This window comes from Sorex fumeus, unplaced genomic scaffold, assembly GCF_029834395.1.
Source record: "Sorex fumeus unplaced genomic scaffold, SorFum_2.1 ptg000072l, whole genome shotgun sequence".
Taxonomy (NCBI): domain Eukaryota; kingdom Metazoa; phylum Chordata; class Mammalia; order Eulipotyphla; family Soricidae; genus Sorex; species Sorex fumeus.
The window spans coordinates 35153574-35178306 of record NW_026606129.1 but is presented as its reverse complement, the minus strand read 5'-3'; the positions used below and the strand labels follow the sequence as shown (position 1 = coordinate 35178306).

The 24733-nt window shown below is 45.7% G+C and overlaps 1 protein-coding gene across 2 annotated transcripts in view; it reads left to right on the top strand.

Annotated features, from left to right (window-relative positions):
* Positions 1 to 24733, top strand: part of OSBPL10 (oxysterol binding protein like 10) — a 291276-nt gene that overhangs the window by 80335 nt on the left and 186208 nt on the right. For both annotated transcript variants that reach the window (XM_056129183.1, XM_056129182.1), the window contains exon 2: positions 20225 to 20400. In XM_056129183.1, the coding sequence (XP_055985158.1) occupies positions 20225 to 20400 (176 nt within the window). The remainder of the gene's footprint in view (positions 1 to 20224; positions 20401 to 24733) is intronic.

The following is a 24733-nucleotide window of genomic DNA, read 5'->3' as shown; positions in this document are numbered from 1 at the left end:
GTGGCACTGTGCGAGATCCGCCGCTACCAGAAGTCCACCGAGTTGCTTATCCACAAGCTGCCATCCGTTCCAGCATCTGCCGCGAGATCTTGGAGGTCTTTCAAGACCGACCTGTGCTCCCAGAGCTTGGCCGTCATGATACTGAAGGAGGCGTTCGAGACCTACCTGCTGTGGCTCTTCGAGGACACCAACCTCTGCGCATTCCCTGCCAAGTGCGTCACCATTTATGCCCAAGGGCATCCATCTGGCGTGCCACATCCATGGAGAGAGAGCATAAAGTTTATGATGCTAAAATCTCAGGGCTGGGACAAATGGAGATGCTACTGGCACCCGCTTGAGTAATCGATGATTAGCGGGATGACAGTGACAGTGACATATATATGTATACACACACATATATATATATATACACACACACACACATACATATATATATTTGGTGTGCTACACCTGGTGGGGATTAAACCTGGATTGGCCATGTGCAAGACAAGTGTCCTACCCACTGTACTATTGCTCTGACCCCAAGCTTTTGACTTTGAAGTAGTTTTAGATCTAGAAAAGAGTTGAGGAGATTGCAGAAACATCCTTTTATCCTATTTCTTCAACTTCCTCTAATGAACACTTTTAAAATTAAATAATGGCCAATTAGAAATGACTGCTTACAAAGTCTGTCTGGCACAAACAATCCACTTTGTCCAGAATGGTCAAATACGTCAAAGTCTCTCCATTTAAGATAAGAATGATCCAAGATTGGCAACTCACACTGATTTCAGAACAGTCTGTACCATAGAACAAAGCAAGAAAATAAAATGAGAAGCAAATAAAGAAAGAGCAGTCCTCCTCTGCTGATACAACCCAAAAGCCCCTAAAATGGGAGTAATCATCGAAATGGTGGGTGGGATTATTGAGCAGGAATTTATGGTCTATAGCAATGGACTAGGGTGAACTGGACCCTAATATGTATTGTATGATGTCTCCTGAGAGGACCAGTCGCCAAAGTGGAAGGATGTGAGGAGTGATCTTGGGAAGCCAAGGGTCTTGTCTGGGATGGTGGGGTGTGGCAGTTGGGTGGGAAAGCGGCTGTTGTGGGAAAGAGCCTCAAGCAGCTGGGGTGATGGGTTGTGGAGGGTGGGGGTTAGAGCTGCAGAGCCACTAGGGGCAACACTGTTGGCAACGATTTCAGAATAATTGTTTATTGACTTTACTAATATATAATCATTTAAAAAAGCTCTACCCTTAGAAATTGCTAAGGACTTTTAAAAACTGTAGCTCTTTATAGACCAAACATGATTGCCACTCAATGCCTCTTTTGCAAACCACAACACCCAAAAGGAGAGAGACAACAGAGGGGAATGCCCTGCCACAGAGGCAGGGTGGAATGGAGGGGGGGAGTTGGGAGGGATACTGGGATCTGTGGTGATGGGAAATGGGCACTGGTGGAGGGATGGGTATTTGATCAGTGTATAATTGAAACTCAAGCACAAAATTTGTAAGTCTACAACTGTACCTCATGGTGTCTCACTAATAAAAAAACAAAACAAAACTGTAGCTCTTTTCTATAGAATATTTTTCTGTGTTGATCACTCAAAGTTCCTCCCTATATTAAAAAAATTATTCCTTTAATAAGTAAATGAACTGTACACTAGGACTAAAGTACAGTCAGTGAGTAGAAGTCCTGTTGTGAGCATTTTTGATGATTTTAAAAGCAAACCTTTTCAATATTTTGCAGTAGCTTTTCAAGTTATTTTGTGTGAGCCCATGAGTGCAGATCTGTGTTTGGATTTCATTTATCAGTGGAAACAGTTTCCTGCTATTTTGTTCTGCTGATTTTTGTATTTTCTCTCCCAAACAAGTTTAAAAAATCATTATTGCAGTCCTTTTCGCAGCAAAACCACTGAAAGTCAGTACCTTTTGGATTTTTTTGTTTTGTTTTGTTTTGTTTTTTTGCAGGGCTAAGGTGAGAGTACTTCCCAAGAGGTTCTTAGGGGAGACCTGGGGGCCTCTCCTAGGAATTCTCAGCCAGTGGGGTCAGTGGACTCAATACTAGGGCCTGAGGATGGTGCTCTTTGGAGCCCAGCGTGCCAGGGAGGCCCCTGACTTGGGAGCTTCCGAGACCATGCCCAGCAGAGCTCAGAGACGTGAAGGCTGTACCATTGCCAGGGATCAAACCAGACTTGACCACATGCAAGGGTGTGTTTAAACCCCTGTCCTATCTCTCTGACCCTGTATTTGAAAATTGTGTCCAAAATCTGTCATGTGATCATTTCAGTAGATGCTGAAAGACATTTCAGAGAAGTGGGCATCTATTTTTACACCATGCTATCCACCCAAGCCTTGTCTGATCATTTTAAAAATAGGATTTCTATGGGTTCTTTTATAAGCTTTTATATTTATTCTTTTCCTTTGATTTTAAAATTTTACTATCATCACTCTAGGTGTGGCTTATTCAGGCCTTTTTTTTTTGGCACTCTGAGTTCTTTTATCCTGAAGATGGAGATCATTCCTTTAATTGTGGCAAATTTCTGGTCTTTATGTCTTTAAATATTTTATTTTCTCCCTTTATTCTTTGCTCTCCAGAGCTGCTTTGAGATGGAGGCTGACACTTGGGTCTCATCTCATTCGTTTTTCCCTGTTTAGATCAGTCTTGTTGCTTTCAGAGAGGGTCTTTGATGAATTTTTCAGTTCTTTGGTTCATTCTTTCAGCTGCTTTATGAACCCTCTCTCTTCCCTTGTTCAAAACTCATATTTTCCAAACCCAGTATTTTCACTCGATGGGTTTTTATAGGGGCCCTGCCCCGTAGTGCAGCCCTCTGCCTCCCACTGCATCGGGTGTTACCTGGGGAGCCATGTGGTACTGGGACTTGAACCCCGGCCTCTCACATAAGCCTGTGCTCCATCACAAAAGCCAGAAAGCTACAATCCTCATTTGGTGGTGCCAGCAGCTACTTTCCTCTTTACATTTCCAGGAGACTCTTCTAGTTCCTGAAGTTCTTTAAAATCTTCAATTTTTTTTATTCTATTTTGTGTTTGGACAGGACCCAGCTGTGCTCTGGACTTACTCCTGGGGAGTGTGTAGTGCCAGGGATAGAACCAAAGTTGTTTGCGTGCAAGGCCAGTGCCTTCCCCACTATATCCTCTCTGTGGTCCTGATTTTCTTTCTATCTCTCTTTTTAAAAAATTTATTTATTTAGTTGGTTTTGGGCCACACCCAGCAATGCTCAGGGATCACTCCTGTCAGCCTCAGGGGGCTATAGGAGAGGAGGTCAGGAATCGAACCTGGGTCTGCGATGTACAAGGCAAACACCCTACCTGCTGTACTACTGCTCTGGCCCCTGATTTTCCTTTATACTCTCTCAGGCTTATTTCTCCCTGTGTCTGGAATGTTTTCCCCTCTCTTTCACAATATACAGATTTCTCTGGCACTGGGTTCCTTTTTGCTGTTGTCGTGTGCCCTTCTTGACTGCTGCGTGCCGGCTTTCTGCCTGGGAGACGAGTCATAGCTCGGACACTTGCCACTTGACTTAGTCTAGGTTGAGCCCTTTCACTCTGGCCTACGTGTCCCCCTAAGGACTCGAGGGGAGGTGGGTTGATTCCACCTGCCTGTGGCCTACTGCCTGAGGCCCTGAGAGTGGGGGAGGGGCAGGGCCTAGCTGGCCTATTGGGCTTGTTGGTAACCCCCTAAGACACCGCCAACCTCCCACTGTGGCCCTGCATGCTGGTGATGCGTATTTGGCAGTAATCATGACCTGGTGGGCTACATATTTCCCTGGGATCTGCCCCTTCTCTGTGGCTCCTCATCCTTTCTGGATGCTTAGTAGCCTTGCAGCTGAGACCCCAATCATCTCTGCCTCCCAACCCCTCATAGCTCTCTCTTTTCTGGGGCATTTCCTGGATTGGGTTCTGTGGAAGAAGACAGCTGTGCTGGATCCCCATCTTGTCCAGAACTGGAAGAAGCAAGCTGTGAAGAAATAAAACTGTCTTTTGCGGAAAAGACATGTAGCTTCTATTTGATTAGATCCCCCGGAACTTGGGGCCTTTATGCTTAGGACTTGGAACCTTTGCTCACCAAATGTATATAATTTAAAACTGTCTTTGGGGGAGTAATTACTGTTTTTATGGCCTCTGACAAATGATGCAAGAATTCTTCATCCTCTACAAAGTGTATTGGTGATCTGTCATGTGAAGACCCAGAGGGAGTGTGTGCTGAAAGCTTTATGATCAACAGTCAACTTTTCATTTCCACATCTGTCAGGCAGCTCTTGGGGTTTCTTGAAATTAAGGTGCCATTGTTCCTGATTATCATACATAAGAAATGCATATACTGAGCACAATTTCTTAGGCTGTGTGTGTATGTGAAAAGGATAACACAGTAATGGCAGTCTCACCAATTCATTATTGTGTACTTCCTGAAACACTCTATTTGTAGATTTTCAATATAGTATGATTTCTCATCCAGTTTGCTTTTTTTTCTGCATTATGTTGACTCCAGTCCATGGAGTAGCTTCATAATTGGTTTCTTTTGCCTATAAAACACACTTGTAGGTCTTTTCAGATTGTCTAACAGTAAGCTTTGAGGGCAGGAACTGTTATACTGGGCTTCAAATACCACTGAGCTAGAAGCAGATGGGGAGAGGATGAGAGAGATGAAGTTCAGTCTATAAAACCTGGAGGTCATGGTGAAGACCCATGCCTCTGTTATATGCCATAGAAGCAGCGTGGAGATCCGGGTTGGGTGAGGGCTCCTCAGATTTCCGAGATTCAAGTTCCTTCCAACTTTCTTCCTCCCCGTGGCTCAGGTGTAGGCCTGAACTCCAAGTCCAAGAAAGAAGGTGGGAATTACAGTCCTCATGCCCACCCCTGAAAAGCAGGGAGAGGAGGGGAAGGAGGCCCCCTCAGCCCTGTTCCTCTTGAGCTGGAACGTGGGCAGCTGAGCATGTGCAGGAGAGAAGGCAGGGAGATGGATGGGCATGCTGTCTTCAGCCTCCATGCTGGTGCTCTTGGTTTGAGAAGAAAGAGAAAAGGGCCAGTTGGTGGGTGGTCAGTGACCCTGACCAAACCTGGCTTCAGCTCACACAGTGCCTGAGCTGAGACTGTAGATCTGGGTTTCTAGCCGGTGAGCTGCTGTGCATTGTTCTCAGGAAAAACTAAACATGCGTCTTGGGAAACTGCTGGCAGACGTGGGCAATAAACGTTTGGGAGAGAAGCAATAGAGGAAGAGCTTCTCTGTGGCCTTCTGCACTGGCAGGAACGAAAGCTTTGGCAGTAAGTAGGGGCCTGGGGTTCAGTGGTCTTGAACTAAACAGATCAGTGTGTGTCAGAAGTAGAGTGTCGCTCAACCCCGACCTTCCAGCATTTCCTCAGCATTAGACCACTAGGCCTTCGTCTCCTAACCTATCCTGCTCCTTTTCCAATTTCCCCTTTGCCCACCTTCTGTAGCACTGCCCTCCCGTTGTTCATCAATTTGCTCGAGCGGGCCCGGTAATGTCTCCATTGTGAGACTTGTTGTTAACTGTTTTTGGCATATTGAATACGTCATGGGGAACTTGCCAGGCTTTGTTGCTGGCCTCTCCGAGAGGGTTGGAGGAATCGAACCCAGGTCGGCCGGGTCGGCCGCATGCAAGGCAAACGCCCTACACACTGTGCTATCACTCCAGCCCCACCTTCTGTATATTTACTTTCCTTTGTTTTTTTTTTTTTTTTTTGCTTTTTGGGTCACACCTGGCGATGCTCAGGGGTTACTCCTGGCTCTGTACTCAGGAATCACTCCTGGCGGTGCTTGGGGGACCATATGGAATGCTGGGAATCAAACCCGGGTCAGCCGTGTGCATGGCAAATGCCCTACCCTCTGTGCTATTGCTACAGTCCCTGTATCTTTACTTTTTAATATTAAAGTTCTTCATGTCTTGGTTTTGAGGTCTTCTCCCCAGGCCGCCCCTTCTCCCTGGATTCTTCCAGACACTTTGTGAAGCAGGGGCCATTTCCTGTCAGACCAGTAGACTTGGGGCTGCACGTGCTGAAGATTGATTTTGGGGCTTCCCGCAGCCAAGCACATGTGCTCTGCCATGTGAGCTAGCACCCCAGCTCCTGTTTCTTTGTTTGGGTTTGTTGGCCCCAACTGGCAGTACTCAGGAGTTACTCCTGGCTTTGTTCTTGTGAGATGGTGATGCTCGGGGGGACCAGGGATGCTGGGTATGGAATCTGTATTAATCTCACTGTAGTAATCTCTCTGGACCTCCAAGCAAAACATTTGCATGTGCTCAGCCCATTGATCTATCTTTCTGGCCCTGTGTTTTCTGTGCAACCTCATTCCTGCCTTTGTCTTCTCTGATGCTATTTTTTAAAATTTTTATTATTGAAACACCATGAGGTACAGTTGTAGATTTACAAATTTTTGTGCTTGGGTTTCAAGATTTTTAACATGATATTTCCAGATCAGAGCTCCTGGGAATCCCCGTTCCACTCATCCAGCCGACAGTCTAACAGCTTTTCCTCTGTCGACATCTCTGATATGTGGCAGGGCTGAACACACACTCCACTGTGCTGCTTTTGATTTGTGATGCTCACACACATTGTGATTGTAGCCACTCAGCAGTTTTAAAGGTCTTTCAAGTCCATGTTCGAGTCTTGTTTCCCTTGCCATCACTTCCACCCTAGTCAGTGCTATTGCCAGGAATGCTGAAAAAATAATTTATAGAAAAACATATCTTTACTAGTTTTTGGTTTTGAGGTCCTACCTGGCTCTGCTCAGGGCTTCCTCCTGGCTCTGTGCTCAGGGATCAGTCTTGGTGGGATTTGACAGACTCTCTGTGGTGCTGGGGATTGAGCCCAGGGGAACCACATGCAAGGCAAGTGCCTTGCTCACTGTATTAATCTCTCTTGCACCTAGACATCTTTATGAAGGCATCATTTCCCACACCATGAAATCCATCCATTGCAGGTACAGAACTTAATCTCGGTAAATTTATATATTATTGTGCATACAATCCAGTTTGAAAAGATTTCTGTCACTGGACTAATTGCCTCTAGACAGTTTGTAGTTCCTCCTGTTCCCATCCGAGCCCCATCTCACCCCTGGTCTGCATTTTGCCTCTGGAACTCCGTCCTCTTTGGATTTGGCTTCTTTCACTCAGCATATCGGAGAGTCATCCACGTGAGAGCATACGGCAGCAGTTTTATTCTGTTTGTTGCCAGTTAGTGTCCCATTGTGTGGCTCTATCACATTTTGTGTATCTGTTCAGCAGCATGTGACCCTTTGTCCCCAAGAACTCCCTCCTAGATCAAGTACATTTTATTCTCTCCCACTAGGAGACCGTGATGATGGCTACTTCTCCCCTTTGCTGAAATGAATCTATTCTCTGCTACTATTATCTCCCCCATGCCCCCCCCCCCCCCGCCATTCCCTTCAGAGCTAGACTGTGTCTGCCCCCCTGGAAACAACTATTCATAGGATTGGTCACAGTCTCTGGTACATTGTAGGGACCCAGTTATAGAACTCATATATAAAGGGAGTTGATTCTTATAAATCATCCCGGGGACCAACGCTAACTTCTTCAAAAGATTAGGCCTATATAGAGTGTCGTTAAACCATTAAGCAAGCAACCGTGTTTCTAGGGCTTTATCGAAATGGCAAAGCCTGGGGACAGCTGAGTGTGGTGAGAAGCAGGTGTGAGTCTCTGCCAAGTCCCATATCCATGGCGCCTGCAATAAAGAGCAGATGCAGCTCGATTGTTGGCATTGTCGCCCATTCACCAGGCTGCTGATGGAGAGCAATGTGAGCCTGAGCCTCAGCACCTGCGTCTCAGGATGGGCTGTGAGCTCTGGGAAGGTCCTGCTCTTGCACCAGACAGATCTTCAAGTAGCAGTAGTAGTGGAATGGCCTGCAGGAGAGTTAGCCGGCTTCCTGCTTGTCCAGTTGGACCTCAGCAGGGCTGTGCACTTGGTCCAAAACAGGAAGACAAAGGGCGATGGTTCTCAGAAGGGTCCACAGGAGCATCGGGATCTTGATGAGTTCAAATCCTCGTCTTCCACCCAGAGCTTCTGGATGAGACTCTGGGGCAGAGGCCTGGGAGACTGACTGCCCTGGTCATTCTTAGGAAGCAAGTTTAGAAACCGTTGTCTAGGCCTGGAGTTATTCTAAACCTTTTTCCCACTGTTATTCCCTCCTGGCCTTCTTTTCTTCCTATGGCCCCATCCCCGAAGCTTTATGCCATGGGCTCCCCTTTATGTGATTTTTACCTGTGGCCCCTTATATCCTGGGGGTGCCTGGGGGGATATGACCCCACAGTTGTGAGTTTAGAAATCATTGTTCTGAGTTATTTTGCCTTTTCCCCACTGTGGCCCTATTCCAACCTTGATTTTTTTCCCTGTGACCCTCTAGTTTCATGCCACGGGCTCCCCTTTATGTGATTTTTACTTATGCTCCCCTTGGAATATCTTGGAGGTGCATGGGAGGAAATGTGGCCCCCAGTTGGGAAATATTGGTCTAGGATATAGTGAATTCTTTTCCTCCCAAATCAACTCTCTCTTCTGTTGCATAGTACCTTTGGGAATGGGGAAAGTGGGGCTCAGGGTCTTAGTTGTTTGTGGGGAACTGAGGCCGGAGCCTACTTATGACCCAGATAGTTTCCTCTGCACAAATCAGATGAGCTAGTCTTGTCCCTCTCCAGCGTCTGCAGCTGAGTTCCCTGTGTTGTTGACGGTAGCACTGTAGCACTGTCCTTCCGTTGTTCATCGATTTGCTCGAGTGGGCACCAGTAACGTCTCACAACAAATTGTGGGACTTGTTGTTACTTATTTTTGGGGGTGTCACACCCGGCGATGCACAGGGGTTACTCTTGGCTCATGGACTCAAGAATTACTCCTGGCAGTGCTTGGGGGACCATATGGGATGCTGGGACTCAAACCTGGGTGAGCCGTGTGCAAGGCAAACGCCGTACTCGCTGTGCTATCACTCTAGCTCCTGTTGTTACTGTTTTTGGCATATCGAATACGTCCCAGGGAGCTTGCCAGGCTCTGCCATGCGGGCGAGATACTCTCGGTAGCTTGCCAGGCTCTCTGAGAGGGGCAGAGGAATCGAACCCGGGTCGGCCGCATGCAAGGCAAACAGCCTACCCGCTGTGCTTTAGCGAAAATGTTCATTGCCAGCATAAAACTGATGGGGTTCAGTGTTTATTTCTTCTCGAGTGGCCTCCCCTCCCCTCCCCTTACCCTCCCCTTCCCTCCCTTTCCCTCCTTTCCCCGCTCCTTCCATCCAGTGATGCTCAGGGCTTACTTCTGACTCTGCATTCAGGAATTACTCCTGATGGTACTCAGGGCACCATATGGGATGCCGGGAATTGAACCAGGTTGACTGTATGCAATGCAAGTACCCTACCTGCTGTTCTATGTCTCTAGCTCTGAAATATAATTATTTTCCACTGAAGTTACTTAAGAAACAGCTGGTGCAAACAGAATACTGTGAGGGACCCAGTAGGAGCTCAGGAGTTAGGGGTGCATGCTTTGCTGAGCAACAGCTGGAGTTTAGTGCTCGGCATTCTGTGGCCCCTTGCACCTCTGGGTGTGGTCTGGAGGCCCCCATGAGCACCCCTGAGCCTTAGCAGCAGGGCTTTGCTTGTTTTTTGCTTGACCTTTGCTTGAGCATTGAACTAGCTAGCTGTCTAAGTATCATAGGGTGTGGCCCCAAACCCCTGTGTACTGTTCGGGAGACCTTTCCAAAAGCAAAACAAAAAGCACCCACAAAAGACTCCCTTTGTTCTTGCCAGCAGGAGGTGAATTTCCCATATGAAAACATTCATGAGAAGAGTACAAGGGCAGAAAGCATTCTTATTTGCAGAGATAGTGAGTTAGAATTAAAAACCCATTAAACAGTTTGTCCCTTTATTAATCTCCAAGCCACACCACTTTTCCTCTCAATTCTTTGTTTATAAGATGTGAAAGGAGACAGCACTGGTCATTTCTCCAGGTCCCATTTCTTGGGGACTTCCATACTTAAGAAGTGGATTTTTTTTTCTTTTTCTCCTGTTAATCTATCTCATGTCACTATAATTAGACCAGCCAAAGAACCAGGAAGGGGGAAGATTTTTTTTTTTCCTTCTAGGAGACTTAGGGTATTTTCTGATTCACTTAAAATAGTTCAAAAGTTCTCACCTTCAGGCACTGGAAACTCAAGAGTCAGAGGATGATGAGGCAATATTCTGAAAGCTGGGCTAATCCTTGTTAAACTGATCACAGCTCTTGCTTTTAATATTAAATCACCCGGTTTTTAAAAACAGATCGAATTCTCAGCCTGGGTTAACTCACTTTGACTCAGACCTGGACTTTCTCAGATGGTTCCCCCAGGCAGCAGACGCCTCTGTGCCCAGGAACACATGCCAATGATCTGATTATGATCCCAAGACCCACGCAGTGCTCTGCACGATCTGATTATGCGGGCTCCTGGCCACGTGGTCTTCCCTTTCTTGAAGCTTTCTCAGGAAGGCTTCCAGAGGGACTGCACCAAGGACACCCCTGCCTGCTAGCTAGCTGTCTAAGTATCATAGGGTATGACACCACTGTGGGGATTTAAGAGCTGGACTCTCATAGCCCAAGACAAAATGAGGCTATTCACCTCTGATCCTACATTCTTCTTGGTGCTGGTGACATCAGGGTGCACAGATGTTTGCTGAAGGAAAAATTGGGGTTTGGAGAAGCTTGACAGATCAGAAGCAAAAGCAAAAGAGTGAAGTAGACCCCGACTGGGCTTTATTCTGGCTCTGGTTTTGTGGTTTTATATTAAGGTGTTTTAGGAAAACTTTGTAATGCATGCTCCTAATTTCCTGGCCTCATCAGAATCAAAGATTCTGCTTCTTAGGTGTGGGTGGGAGTCGGGAATCCATATATAGTGAGTACAAAGGTAAAGGCCCTCCCGTTGATCGTCGATTTGCTCGAGCGGGCCCAGTAACGTCTCCATTGGAGACTTTGTTGTTACTGTGTCTGGCATATCGAATACTCTCGGTAGCTTGCCGGGCTCTCCGAGAGTGATATAGTGAGTACATATTTGTTTTTGTTTTGGGCCACATCCTGCAGTGCTCAGGGGCTATTCCTGGCTCTACGCTCAGGAGTGATCCTGGTGGTGCTCGGGGGGATGATATGTAGTAACTGAGGATTGAGCAATGATTGGCAGCACATTCTTTGGTTTGTGAACATAGGAAATCAAATCTGCTCACTCTGTATATAATTAAATATCTGTCCATCAAGTTGCAAAGTAAAATCCAAAGATGAATTTTTTGAAAGACTGACCTGGAGTTAAGTTGATGTTTTTTGTTTCTTTAGAAGGCAAGACCTTTATGAGGATTTTATTTGGCAATTCCACTTGCTCTCATAAAGCCTTAATCTCACAGTAGGGTTGACTTTCCCATTTGGAATGAATGGAATCGCTGACACTTCCAGATAGTGGCACAAGCTCCGAACAGCCACTTACAAAGCTGTGACTCTGCAGGAGACCAAATGTCATTTCTTTCCTCCCAGGGGATGTGACCAGCAGACACTGCCCTTCTTAATGCCATCTGGACCACTTTCTCCCGTGCAGGCCTCACGCTTGCTCCACCTTCAGAGACTGTCCTTTCTGCCAGATGCTTTCATTGTTATGCGAGTTTCTTTCTTTTTTCTTTATTATTATTATTTTTTTGAGGGGAGGGTCATACCTGGTGGGATTTACTTCTGGCTCTGAGCTCAAGAATAACTCCTCACAAGGCTCAGGGCACCATCTTGGGTGGAGAGTTTGAACCCAGATGATCCCTTCACTTAAAATAGGAGGGGAAAGGTTGGAGAGACAGTACAGGGGTGCTTAAGGTTCTTGCTTTGCTTACAGTCAACTCTGGTTCTATCCCTGACACTACATAGGCACCCCTGAGCTCTGTCAGGGTGATTGCTGAGCATAGAGCCAGGATTCATCCCTAAACACCGCCAGGTGGGCCCCCACAAAAGAGAAAGTATCCCCACCCAGCTTGAGCAATAGCTCAAGGGCTCTATCTCTTTTTCCGCATAGACCCCTAGCACCTAACGGGGAGTAGCTTCTGAGCACTGCTGAGTGTGGACCCAAACACAACAACAACAAAATCCCTTCCCAATTCCCCCTGTGTCAAATTGCCCCTTTGTTGATGAGGGACACCCGTGCGGTGGCTGGCATGGGAAGCGGGGAGCACTCAGTGTGCTGGGGGGAGCCAAACTTTCTCCCAGTTCTGGTGGGGATTATCTTGCATGCCTGGAGCAGCGATGCATAGCTACTGTCACAGCGACATTGAATGTAGGTCATGTTGGGCATGTGGCTCCTCCAGAGAAGGCGGAGCTGGCATGGAGAGAATTGGACTGTGGGCAGCTGCGAGGAAGCCGAGCTCTTCACCCCTTAAGGGTAGGTTTGCCCCACACTGTGAGGGTGGAACAGATTTCAAGTCAGACCTGGAACTGGAGACAGGAAGATGCTTTGGGGGATGCAGCTCTCAGGTTGTCCCATGGTCTGCCTCGGCAGACTTTTATCCTTAGTGTGATCCTTGCCTGTTTTGGGGGATCTAGAGACATGGAGGGGGTAGAAAGGAGAGAGCGAGAACGAGAGAGACAGAGAGAGAGAGAGAGAGAGAAGAGGGGAGGAAGGGAGGGGGAGGGGGGATAGAAGAGAGAGAGGAAGGGAGGGAGGGAGAGCCAGAGGGGGAGAGTGAGAAGGAGAGAGAAAAGAGAGAGAGACTAAGCCTTTGTTCTATTCTCATCCTGTGGACAAAAACTCAGCTAGATGAAGCCTCCTTAACTAGAAGGAAATGTGGGATTGCATTCTGGCTGGGTCTTCCTGAAGAGGGGGAAATTGATGACAAGTGATTAGTGCCTCTCAAACTGCAGCTGCATCAGAATCTCCTGAAAGCTAAAACACCAGCTTCCTGGCCTCTACTGCGGTGTTTTGGCCTCAGCCAATCTCGATAGGCCCTGGAATTATGTCCTTTCCAGCAAGTTCCCAGGCCGTGTTGAGGCTGCCTAGATAGGGGCTGCACCTGAAATATCCAGTTTGGTGACAGACATATTTTTTTGTCTTGATTATTCTCAACAAAATCCTAAAAATCAGAATGTCTTTATCATAATGACTTGAGGAAGAGCATAAAAGGAGAAGGATCAAAAAACTATGGTCTGGCCAGGGAGCTTGTGCAAGGTAATTGGAGATGAAGATTTCTTCAGGTAATGGGTGTTTGAGAGCAGGACTCCCTTTTTCAAATTAATTTTTACAAAAACGCTGTGATTTACAAATTTGTTCATTATGCAGTTGTTTCAAGCATATGATGTTCCAACACCACCAGTGTGACCTTCTCTCTACCAATATTCCCAGTTTCCCTCCCAATCCCAACCTGCCCTTCAGCACATAACAAATTTATTTTATGTTGTTTATTCGAACAAAACTTTAAGAACTGGCAAATACTGCAGAAACCCCAGGTATGTGGGACTTGTGACTGAAAATTCCAGGTTCAACAGAACTGGGCTTGGGTGACCTCCCTGCATCTTCTCCTTTTTTTCTGCCACTAGGCAATCATTCCCACAAGCCGCCTCTGGTGCCATATAATCTCATCAATGGCCATGATCCAGAGACTCAAGAATAAATGTCTCAGAAGAGAGCATAGGATGATTCACTGTAGACATTCTACGGCGTAATCTGGGTCTGCCTCCAGACCCTGTGCTAGCTTGTTTTGTTAGGGGTAATCCGGAGGGGGGCAGGTGAGGTCCTCTCCCGGCCTCAAAGAAGCCAGCCCTGGCAGCCAAAAATCTCCAGAACTCAACTGCTGCCATGATCATGGCTGCTCTCCACCGAGCCTCACCAGGAGTTAGTCTATTCCTGGACATCTCATACCACCACTAATACACTAAGAGTAGCATGCCACATTTGATGGGGTTTAAAGTAGAAGGCAACCAATCTTAGGGGGAAATATATTTATACAGATATAGATATAAGCACACAAGGCTCCACATGTCACTAATCTCTTACAGAAGGCTTACTGGCTCCTGGGTGACATACAACAATCTTCACACACTTTCCTCTCAGAAACACTTTTGGATCATTTTTAGCAGATTATTCATAACAAGGAATATAAAATAAATTATTTTGGTTCTGCTTTGGGGGAAGGGTTTGGGGTTTGGGATGAAAACATCTGAAATACGGTGGTGGGAAATTGTAATGGTGGTGGGATGGGTATTTGAATATTAAATGTAATCAAATATTGTGAACAACTTTATAAAAATAAATAAAAATGACATTAAAAAAAACTTCTCCAGATTCTACCTTAAAAAAACTGGTAAATAGAATGATCAGAAAATATATCTGATATATTTTTCTGCCACTAGGCAGTCATTCCCACAAGCCACCTCTGGTGCCATAAAATCTCATCAATGGCCATGATCCAGAGACTCAAGAATAAATGAAGCCAATTAGTGATTACTATATGATTTAGAATTACATAAGTATAAAATGCTTATTCTCATATATATATGTTTTCAACTCTGAAATCTAAAGTATATTACATTGAATTTTATACTTGGATCTTATTATAGTAATAATCATGTGTTGTCTGTCATTAATAGCACTGTTAAAGCAATTCTGTGTTAATATATTTTGGAGTATACATGGAATAGGTAAGACCTACATATGTAAAGTTTCCCCTTATACTTTATATAAACACTGTGATTTGCAAAATTGTTCATGATGATTTGTTACAACCATTCAGTATTCCAACTCTGATCCCACCACCATTACACCCTCTTTCCACCTTTGTCTCCAATTTATCCAATCACCCTTAAGCCTGCCCCCAGGCAGGACCTCAGTAATTTACTTTATATTGCTTGTTGAGAGCAGGACTCCTTAAACGTTCCATCCATACTCCTTTTTGCCTGGGAAATGAATGCAGTAAGACCGAGCACTTCGGATTCCCTCTGTGGTTGATTTTTGAATTAACCTTTGGTCATTGCATGTTCTAAAACCTTTCACTATTGCCAGATTTTTCATGACCCCCATATTCGGCTAGGCGACCTCATATAGGCTCATGGCCTATAGTTTAAGAAGCAAGGTTTCGGAACTGAAAGACAGTATAGCAGTTAAGGTGCATGCTTGGCATGTGCTCACTTTGCTTTGAGTCCCAGTACCACATAATTTTTTGAACACCACCAGAGGCAGCCCTGGAGGCCCCCAGCACCCACATCAGTGTGGGGAGATATTCCCAGCACCATAGGGACCAAGCAGCATTGGCCTGGTTTGCTGATTGTAGCCTGTGGGAGCCCTGGACCTCCTGAGCACTGCTTGGAGAATTCTTCCCCAAGAAGCTAGGCTTCAGAGCTGTGGTGGGAATGTTTGGCTCTTTGGCCACCTGTGAGATAATGTGATCTAGTACTGTACATGATGGAGAGATACACTTCGTCTTGTGGGTGGCTGATGTGCATCTGCGTGTACTGTATGGTCCTCATATAAGGTTATAAATATCCATGTGTCCTGGGCAAGAAAAGGTTTCCTGCCCTGGCTTAGAGAATTGAGCCATGGCGCTAATCAACTGGACCTGGCTTTGGACAGGGTATGGACAGGAACCTCTGTCTGGGGCCATGACAAGCAGCTTTCAGCTTTCTCAGTTCTGTGGAAGGAGGAGGGTTTGGGGGAAGGAGGTGCATGCAGGAGAGGTGACAGGGAGAAGTGACGGACAAGACATCTGTGAGAATCCAAAGAGAGTTGGCGATTGCTGGGAGCAGTGTGCCCAGGTCTCAGACTCAAAGACCAGGGCTTAGATTTCAGGTTTCTTGAGTATCCAAATAGCTGAAAAGTGGGGATAATGATGCCTGTGAAGCATTGTGAGAATGAATTGGGGTGAAGCTTTGGAGACCTCCTTGGTTAATGGTAGTGATATACTTTTGCTCGAGCCGGCCCAGTAATGTCTCCATTGGAGACTTTGTTGTTACTGTGTCTGGCATATCGAATACTCTTGGTAGCTTGCCGGGCTCTCCGAGAGGGGCGGAGGAATCGAACTCGGGTCGGCCATGTTGGCCGCTTGTAAGGCGAACGCCCTACCGCTGTGCTATCGCTCCAGCCCAGTGATATACTTAGGGGAAATATATGCACCCTGCAGTTGTGTTAGTTAAGAGATCAGCTTTCAACAGCTTTGTGTACACACACACACACACACACACACACACACACACACACACACACGTATGCATGGTTTTTTTTTTCTTTTTCTGGTTGTTATTTATTGGGCCACATTTAGCAGTGCTCAGGGATTACTCCTAGCTTTGTGCTTAGGGATCACTCCTGGTGGGCTTAGGGGATCATTTGGGGTGCTGTGGATCAAGCCCAGATCAGCCGGATGTAAGGCAAGTGCCCTACCCGCTGTACTATCGCTCTGGTCCCAGCTTCATACATTTCAATGTTCTAATAACTCAACAACCTTTTTTTTTTTTTAAAAAGTAGGACTACTGCTATTTATTCAGCCACTGATTAGCTGATTGAATTGGGTATGAACTCCACCTTACTTTTTTTTTTCAGTTTTTATACTTTTATTTATTGAATCACCGTGAGAGCAGTTACAAAGCTTTCAGGTTTAAGTCTTGGTCATACAATGAAACACCCGTACCTTCACTAGTGCCCATTCTCCACACCCAAAAACCCCAGTATAGTTCCATCCCACACCCTCCCCCTACCTTCAACAGCCTTTGAAGGGAAGAATAAAGATGAGTGGAGAGAAGCATGTTTTTATGTCGTTAGTAAGCACAGGGCATTCCTGGGGGTGGGGTGGGGGAAGAGGTACGTGACCTCGCCACATTGCTCAGCTTCCCAGACCTGCCTGGTGCTGCTAGGGTCCTTGCTGGCTTCTTGGCCAGCTCTCTTGCTGTTTGCTTTTCATCCCAGCACCCTGCTCTGCTGAGCCCAGTGTCCTTATGCAGAATGTGATGCAATTTCATGTCAAAGCAGGGAAGCCTCCCGAGTGTGTGGTAGCAGGCCTGACTCATGTTCATTCAGTCTGGCATGTCTCAGAAACGTGAAAACATTTGGCATCATCTCTTGAGTTCCCATGAATCAGGGGCTTTGGCATCTTGCTTGGGAACTCTGAAAATTGGAAGCATTTTCCCATCATCAGTGAGCCAGGGGAAACCTTCATCCTGAAGTCACTTGCAGGCTCTAGGCTGGGCTCTGGGTGGCCAGCACAGATCTGCAAGGTGGGCAGTGCCTCATGGAGAAACCAGACCTTGAACTTGATCCTTCAATTGTAGACTCCACTGGGGTTGGGGCCGTTGAGGACAGACGTAAGCTGTGATGAGAGCTAGTGGGAGGACTATTTTGATCTGGCAGAGAAGCTTTCTCAAGTTGGTGGTGTGTGCCTTGTTTCTGAAGCCTGAGAAATTAGGGCAAGAAATGGAGGGGACCCAGTTCTGGGCTGTGGACCAGCATTCAGCATATTTCTCAGACTGGCACCAGACAATCGCTTTGGTTTTCCTTCCTCAGCTGCATTGTGACTGATTCGTGACTGATGGAGCATGCATGGGCCTTGTACCTCAGATGACGTTGAACTGTGTAAGGCGACACATCAACTGAGAATGCACTTGGGTATCAGAGCAAAGCCCAGATTGAGGAGATGTATCTAGTAGCTGTTGTAGGCAGCTAACAATCTTTTTCTTAAAATGTTAAACTTTAAAAAATTGTGCTTCAAAAGGAAAAGGAGAGAGATAACAAGTAGGCAAGTGCCTCCCATAGAGGCAGGCTGGGAGTGGATGGTGGGGTGTTGGGGAATGGTGGGAGGGAAACGGGGGACATTGGTGGTGGGAAATGTACATTGGTGGAGCTATGGGTGCTAGATCATAGTATGACTGAAACCCAATTATGACCAGCTTTGTAATGATCTATCTCATGGATATTCAATTAAAAATTTTTTTAAATTTATTTTTTAATTAAAATTTTTTAAAAATTAAAAAAGTAATGTGGAGTTTATGCCCAATTCAATCAGCATAATGAATGGCTGAATAAAAAACAGTACTGCTACCTTAAATAAAAAATTGTGCTTGACTTTATTCCAATACCATGCTGTTTTAATTACTATTGCTTTGTAGTACAGTTTGAAGTTGGGGGAAGTGATACCTCTCATCTTCTTTTTCCCAAGGATTGCTTTAGCCATTTAGCCATAGGGTGTGGGGAGAGTTATTGTTCATTTGAATTTCAGGAGTGTTTGATCTATTTCTTTAAAAAAATGACATGGTATTTTTATAGGGACTGCATCGAATATGTAAAATGTTTTGGGGAGTATTGCCATTTTGGTGATGTTAATCCTCCCAATCCATGAGCAGGGGGTAGAGTTTCCATTTCCTCATCTCCTCTTTTTATTTCTTGAAGTAGTGTTTTAATTTTCTTTGTACCTCATTTACAATAGTATTGAAGTTGCTATTTTATACTTCTAACAATTTTTATTTATTTTGTTTTGAGGGAAGTGTTGGAGTTTGGGTCAGACCCTGCAGCGCTCAGTGTTCACTTGTGGCTCTGTGGTCAGAGGTCATTTCTGGGGGTGCTTTCTGGACTCTGTGTGGTGCTAAGAATTTGAGGCAAGGTCAGCCACATACAAGGCAAGCATCTTAACCCCTGTCCTATATCTGGCCTGTGCTAATAATGTTTAGACTATCAAACTGTATGTCCTTGGGCCAGGGAGATAACTGAAAGTGGTCAAACACATGTATGGCCCTGAGTTTGAGAGAGATCAGCGGGTTGAAGCTTTGGATGGTGGAGGTCCAGGTTCCATCCCCAGTACTGCATGGTCCCCTGCACACACACAGCAAGAAGCAACCCCTGAATACAGCCAGGAGCAATCCCTGAGCACTAAGACAGGAGTAGCCCCTGAGCATGACTCCAAAACAAGAAAAAAAAATCTCACTGTGTGCATCAGGAGTCCAGTTGAGTGAACAGCATGGGTGAAGGGAGGGAGGTAGCTCAGTGGTGACTGAGGGAGAGGGCAGTGTGGGTGGAGCAAGGGGCAAGAGGGTGGGAGAGACAGGAGATGGTGGTGGGGGGTGGTATTGGGCAGAGCCTGGATGCCACAGGAAATCTGTGACTGGGATTCAGATTGCCCTGTTCTGGTGGAGGAAGGCTTGTCTCCACTGCCTCCCAGGTGAATAACGGATCCAGAATAACAAAGGCCAGATTCTTGGCTCCTGCATCCCTGTGATTTGAGCCAAGCACAGTTCCCCTTGTTTTTTACCTGGGATGTAGCATCTGAATGTAACTCTGCTCCCCAAGCTGAGGAATTCTGTTCTGACAGCGCCTGCTGGACAGTTTCCTAGGGGTGGCCCGCCAGCCTCTAGTTCTCTGCTGGTGACTTTAGTATCCTAGACTTCTCACAGGCCCCAGGCCCCTGGCAGGAAGGAAGCTCCGGTCTGCTCACTGGTGCATGGTGTGGGCTTGGCCAAATCCAGCTCTTCCGGTGAAGCCTCGAGGAGCATGTTGGTCAGGGCATGATGGCGCAGTTGCTCTGCTCTGCTGTTCTGAGGTTGACTGTGAAGCAGGATGCTCTGCTACTCTGATCACCCAAGCCTGATGCTCTGGACCCTGAAGACCCCCTCTGACTTGGGAGGTGTGAAGTGTTGTCCTGCAGGGACTGGAAACCAGGGTATATAAAGGAAACTAGGCATTCCAGGACCTGGACTTTGGAAGTGGATCACTGTCACTGTCACCGTCTTCCCGTTGTTCATCGATTTGCTCGAGTGGGCCCAATAACGTCTCCATTGTGACAGTTGTTATTGTGTTTGGCATATTGAATACATCATGGGTAGCTTGTGTGGTGGCCATTGATTACAATTTTTGTTTGGGGGTCACTCCTGGTGGAACTTGGGGACTAGATGTCGGTCACTCCTAGTGGGGTTTGGGGATCATATGTGGTTCTGGGAATCAAATCTGGGTCGACCAAGTGCAAGAAGGCACAGTGCTTTCACCCCTGTACTATATCTTCAGTCCCTATTTAAAATTAAAATTTTTTTTTTTTTTAGTGTTGGGATCCCCTATGGGTCATTCTGGGGTTGGTGGTTCAGTGTGAGGTTCTGACTATGTGACATGACGGGACTCAGGCCCTGCAGTGCTGAGGATCACCCAGACCGCCCCAGCCCAATCCACATGCCCCAACTGATGTCCTGTCATGGGCTGGGTGATGGCCCAGAGTTGCCGCTGGGGAGAGAGCTGATGCCTTGTGCTTTCTCTGCACAGGTACTTCGTGCTGGATTTCGAGGCGGGCCTCCTGCAGTACTTCGTGAACGAGCAGAGCAAACACCAGAAGCCCCGTGGTGCCCTGGCTTTGTCAGGCGCCATCGTATCCCTGAGCGATGAGGCGCCCCACATGCTGGTCGTGTACGCCGCCAACGGGGAGATGTACAAACTGAGAGGTGCGTGTGTGGTGGGCCTGGGTTGACCTTAGGCTTCTTCTTCTGAGCCACCTTTGACCTTGTGCAACATCTGAGGACCACTGACAGGTGTCTTTCCCCTGGGTGGGAGTCTGAGTGGTGCCAGGAACCCTTTGTTCTAGTGCACCAAGGACGACAAAGATGAGTGATGGCAAATCCAGCCAAACTTAGAACTTCTGAATCCTTTGTATTAGCCTCTATTTTCTTTGATCTTATGGCATACATCTTCACAATAGTACCCCGTGGGGCTATGTTGAAAGACTAAACAAACTTATTTTTTTCTTGATTTTGTTTTTGGGCTTGGGGGACCACACTGGGCAGTGCTCAGGGCTTACTTCTGCCTCTGTGCTCAGGGATCACTCCTGGTGGGGCAGTGGGGACCCTATGCAGTGCTGGGGACCAAACCCGGCTGCAGGTATGCAAGGCAAGTGCCTTCCTCTCCGTACTGTCTCTCCAGCCTGCTCCCCTTCTCTTTAATTCTGCGAAATGGACATTACTAGGCACCCTTACCAATGCAGAGAGTTTTGTTGCAACGGGAGGTCCTGGTGCCCCCAAGGCACATCCGTCATGCACGGCTTCGAAATGCCACCTCTGTGGACAGCAGTGTAATTGGATTGCTAGAACATTCTTATGTGCTGTGTTAGGGTTGTCCTGCCAGAGAATTCTTTCTGCTTTGCCCAGTGACATAAGGAGACAGCAGAAGCAAAGATGAAGTGCTTTCTTGTACACACTTACACAGTGTAGTTACACAACTAGTGGGAAAGGTGGTTTGCTTTCAACATTGGGAGCTGGTGGATTTTTCCACTTTCCTATACTCAGGTAAGAGTTGCATGTAAAGAAAAGGCCTTTGATTTTTTTTTCTCTCCCTCCCGATTCCAGAGAACTGAGATCAAACTCAATTCATTTTCATCATTCTGTCCTCAAGTTTTACTACCAAGAGATGGAATAAATGAGTGTTTTTGTATTATTCATATGCAGGTCATATTTCTGAATCTATAAAGCAGCCCAGAAACCTCTGACATAAAAATGCCTATAGTTGGAGAGTGAAGTTTGTATGCTTTGTGGGGGAACATGGCTAAAGATTCATGTTTCCTCCTGAGATACACGCAAGTGTGTGTGTGTGTGTGTGTGTGTGTGTGTGTGTGCCAGTGTGCTGGATTTATGTGGTCTTCAGTTTCGCTTTGCTGTTTATTGCTTAATAAATTGTCAAAGCAGAAAACAATAGCAGGTGAAAAACTTAATGGCCCTGCCCCCCCTGCCTGTGGTGTAGAAAATGAAACAAAGCAATACAAAAAGAAATTTAGACTCATTTGACGATGGAGCTGTTTTGCCTTTGAGTTATTGCTATTGCTCTGGAATATGAAACCCCAGGGTTTCTTTTTTTGCTTTACAAAGATAGCTTTAATCATTAAACTTTTTCTTATTTGCATGAAATAATTGCCAGGTCAAAATTTAGTTTAAATTTATCAATGACAGAAAAGACAGGGTACATTTCTGCATATCCCTCTCTGGGCTTTGCCCTTCCCACAGGACCTGGGTATCTGTTCTCAGTTTAACTTTTAACCTTTCTGGAGTGTTGGATCTTGATGTCAGTAGATGACCAGTTTTATTTTCTGCTTCAAGCCTTTGGATACTGCTTTAAATGGGAAATTCACATTTTCTAAGGAAAAATACGCTAGCTCCTGCAAAATTCTTTGTCTTTGGAAACAAAGTTCATTGTGAACTACTCTAGTGTATAGCTTGTGTTTTCTACCTTAAAACATCTAGCTAAAGTTATTTTTTACACATAAATGGTACATGACCCCATTTTTGAAAACAGTGATAATTTCCAAGGGAATCATTATTTTCACTGTAGTTCATCTTTATGCCTTTAATATTGTGATAGGCTTAAAGTAATGATACCAGTTAAATTGATTTAACTTTTATTGGTCTGCTATTGTTATTTTAAGAAAATAATTTTAATGAACCTGCAATATGAAGGTACAGATGGCCAGTTATGTCTAGCAGCTAACTTGTATTTTCATGTCTCTTTGCGGGTAATATGAAGATCTCTGGAGGAAGAGATCTCTGCTTCTGAGTATTTGGGTATCTAATTCTGTCCAATCATTATAATAAACCTTGTCCAATCAATATTATATTAAATAACGTATTAAATAGTAATTCAGGGCCAGAGAGGTAGTTCAGGGATTAAGGCGCTTGCCTTGCCTGTGGCTGATTCAGATTCAATCTCTGGAACTGCATATGGTTTTCTGAATGCAGTCTGCAGTTGGGGTAAACTGTGAGCACTGCCAACTGTGTCTTGTAAGCCAAAGCAAATGAACCAAAAAATCTGGTCATTCAACAGAATGCTTATTTGGTAAATTCCAATAATTCTGCCTTATAATTCTGATTGATAATACAAGATCCTGAGAAAATTTGGGGCTTGAGCAATAATAGCACAGCGGGTAGGGCGTTTGCCTTGCATGCGGCCGACCCGGGTTCGATTCCCAGCATCCCATATGGTCCTCCAAACACCGCCAGGAGAGATTCCTGAGTGCAGAGCCAGGAGTAACCCCTGAGCATAGGCTGGGTGTGACCCAAAAAGCAAAAAAAAAAAAAAAAAAAAGATCCTGAGAAAACTTGACTTCGATTTTCACATAAGGCAGAAATGATAATGGAGTTTTTAAAAAATCATGCAATGGGCAAAGCAAGCAGAACCTGAGAGCTAGTCTACAGAGCTGAGCTAATCACTGTGGTGATTGGGACTGCAGGGAGAGACCCTGAGAAAATGGTGGAGGGCAGTGGACACTCTGGTGGGGCATGTGGTGTTGAAGTATTTGTTTGCATGAAACCCTATCTTGAACAGTATTATAAATCATAGTGCTTCAAATAAAAACTTAGAAAGAACACACAGTCATGGCTTCCCATTTTAAAGAAGTGGAAATGACTTTTTTTAAAATTTAATCACCGTGAGAACAGTTATAAAGCTTTCAGGTTTAAATCTCGATTATACAATGATCAAACACCCATCCCTTCACCAGTGCACATTTTCCACCACCAAGGCCCCCAGTATACCTCCCATCCCACCCCTCACCCTGGCTGTGTGGCAGGTGATTTCCACTTTACTCGCTTTCTACTTTGATTACATTCAATTTCTCCACAGAAGACCCACCATTATTATTTGGAATTATCCCCCAACAATCAGACCTGCCGAAAAGGCATCATTAGATTATTTGTTTTCTGTTGCTGATTATGAAGAGCATATGATGTCGTGCAACCACTATTGCAGCCGTATGATTTTGGATTTCTGATATTTTAGTAATTAAGTCCGGAGAGATTTCTGCCAAAAGCCACTGGGTTCCGAGATTGGTTTGTATGCCTCTGGGATCGTGGCCGTTCAGGAGCCGGAGGAGCTGTTTGTGGGTGGCAAGTTGGGGTCTTGGCAGGGAGAAGGGCCGGTTCCACCTCCCATCCCATGAGGCCCTGCGTGTCACGTCATTGCAGGCTCATACCTTCTCTGTCCAATAGGCTCTGAAAGATGGGCCTTGAAAATCAAGAAAACAAAATAGGCCTTTTCCCCTCCCTATGCTGCTGTGGGGAAAAGGCGGAAGGGACAACGCCCTTTCCCACCCGGGGTGGCATGGGGCCATAGCTTAGTTCACAGTCCAGACACATTTCTTTGTTAGTAGCCGCAGGGTTCTGAGATTGGTTTGTGTCTGAAAATGACTTTTTAAGAGAAAATTGGAAAAGAATAGCAGAATTGTTCTTTGGTATTTCAGAATACATTTTTATAAAAATTTAAAATTTATTTAAGTTCTTTTTTTTTTTTGTATTTGGGCCTGACTATGCTCAGGGCTTATTCCTGGCTCTGCGCTCAAGGATTATTTCTATTGGGGCTTAGGGAACTATGTGTGGTGGCAGAGATTGAACTCAGGTTTGCCATGTGCAAAGAAAGTGCCCTATCACCGTATTATAGCTCTGGCCCAAAAAGTTAAAATTAATTTTATTATAGTATAAAATGATTGTATCCCACCACCACGGCCCTATACCAGCATTTTCTTTTTTTTTTTTAATTTTTATTAATGAAACACCATAAGGTACAGTTGTAGACTTACAAATTTTTGTGCTTGGATTTCAGTTATACAGTGATCAAATACCCATCCCTCCACCAGTGCCCATTTTCCACCACCACGGATCCCAGTATCCCTCCCACCCCCCATCCCCCTATCTCACCCTGCCTCTGTGGCAGGGCATTCCCTTTTGTTCTCTCTCTCCTTTTGGGTGCTGTGGTTTGCAAAAGAGGCATTGGGTGGCAGTCATGTTCGGTCTATAGTCT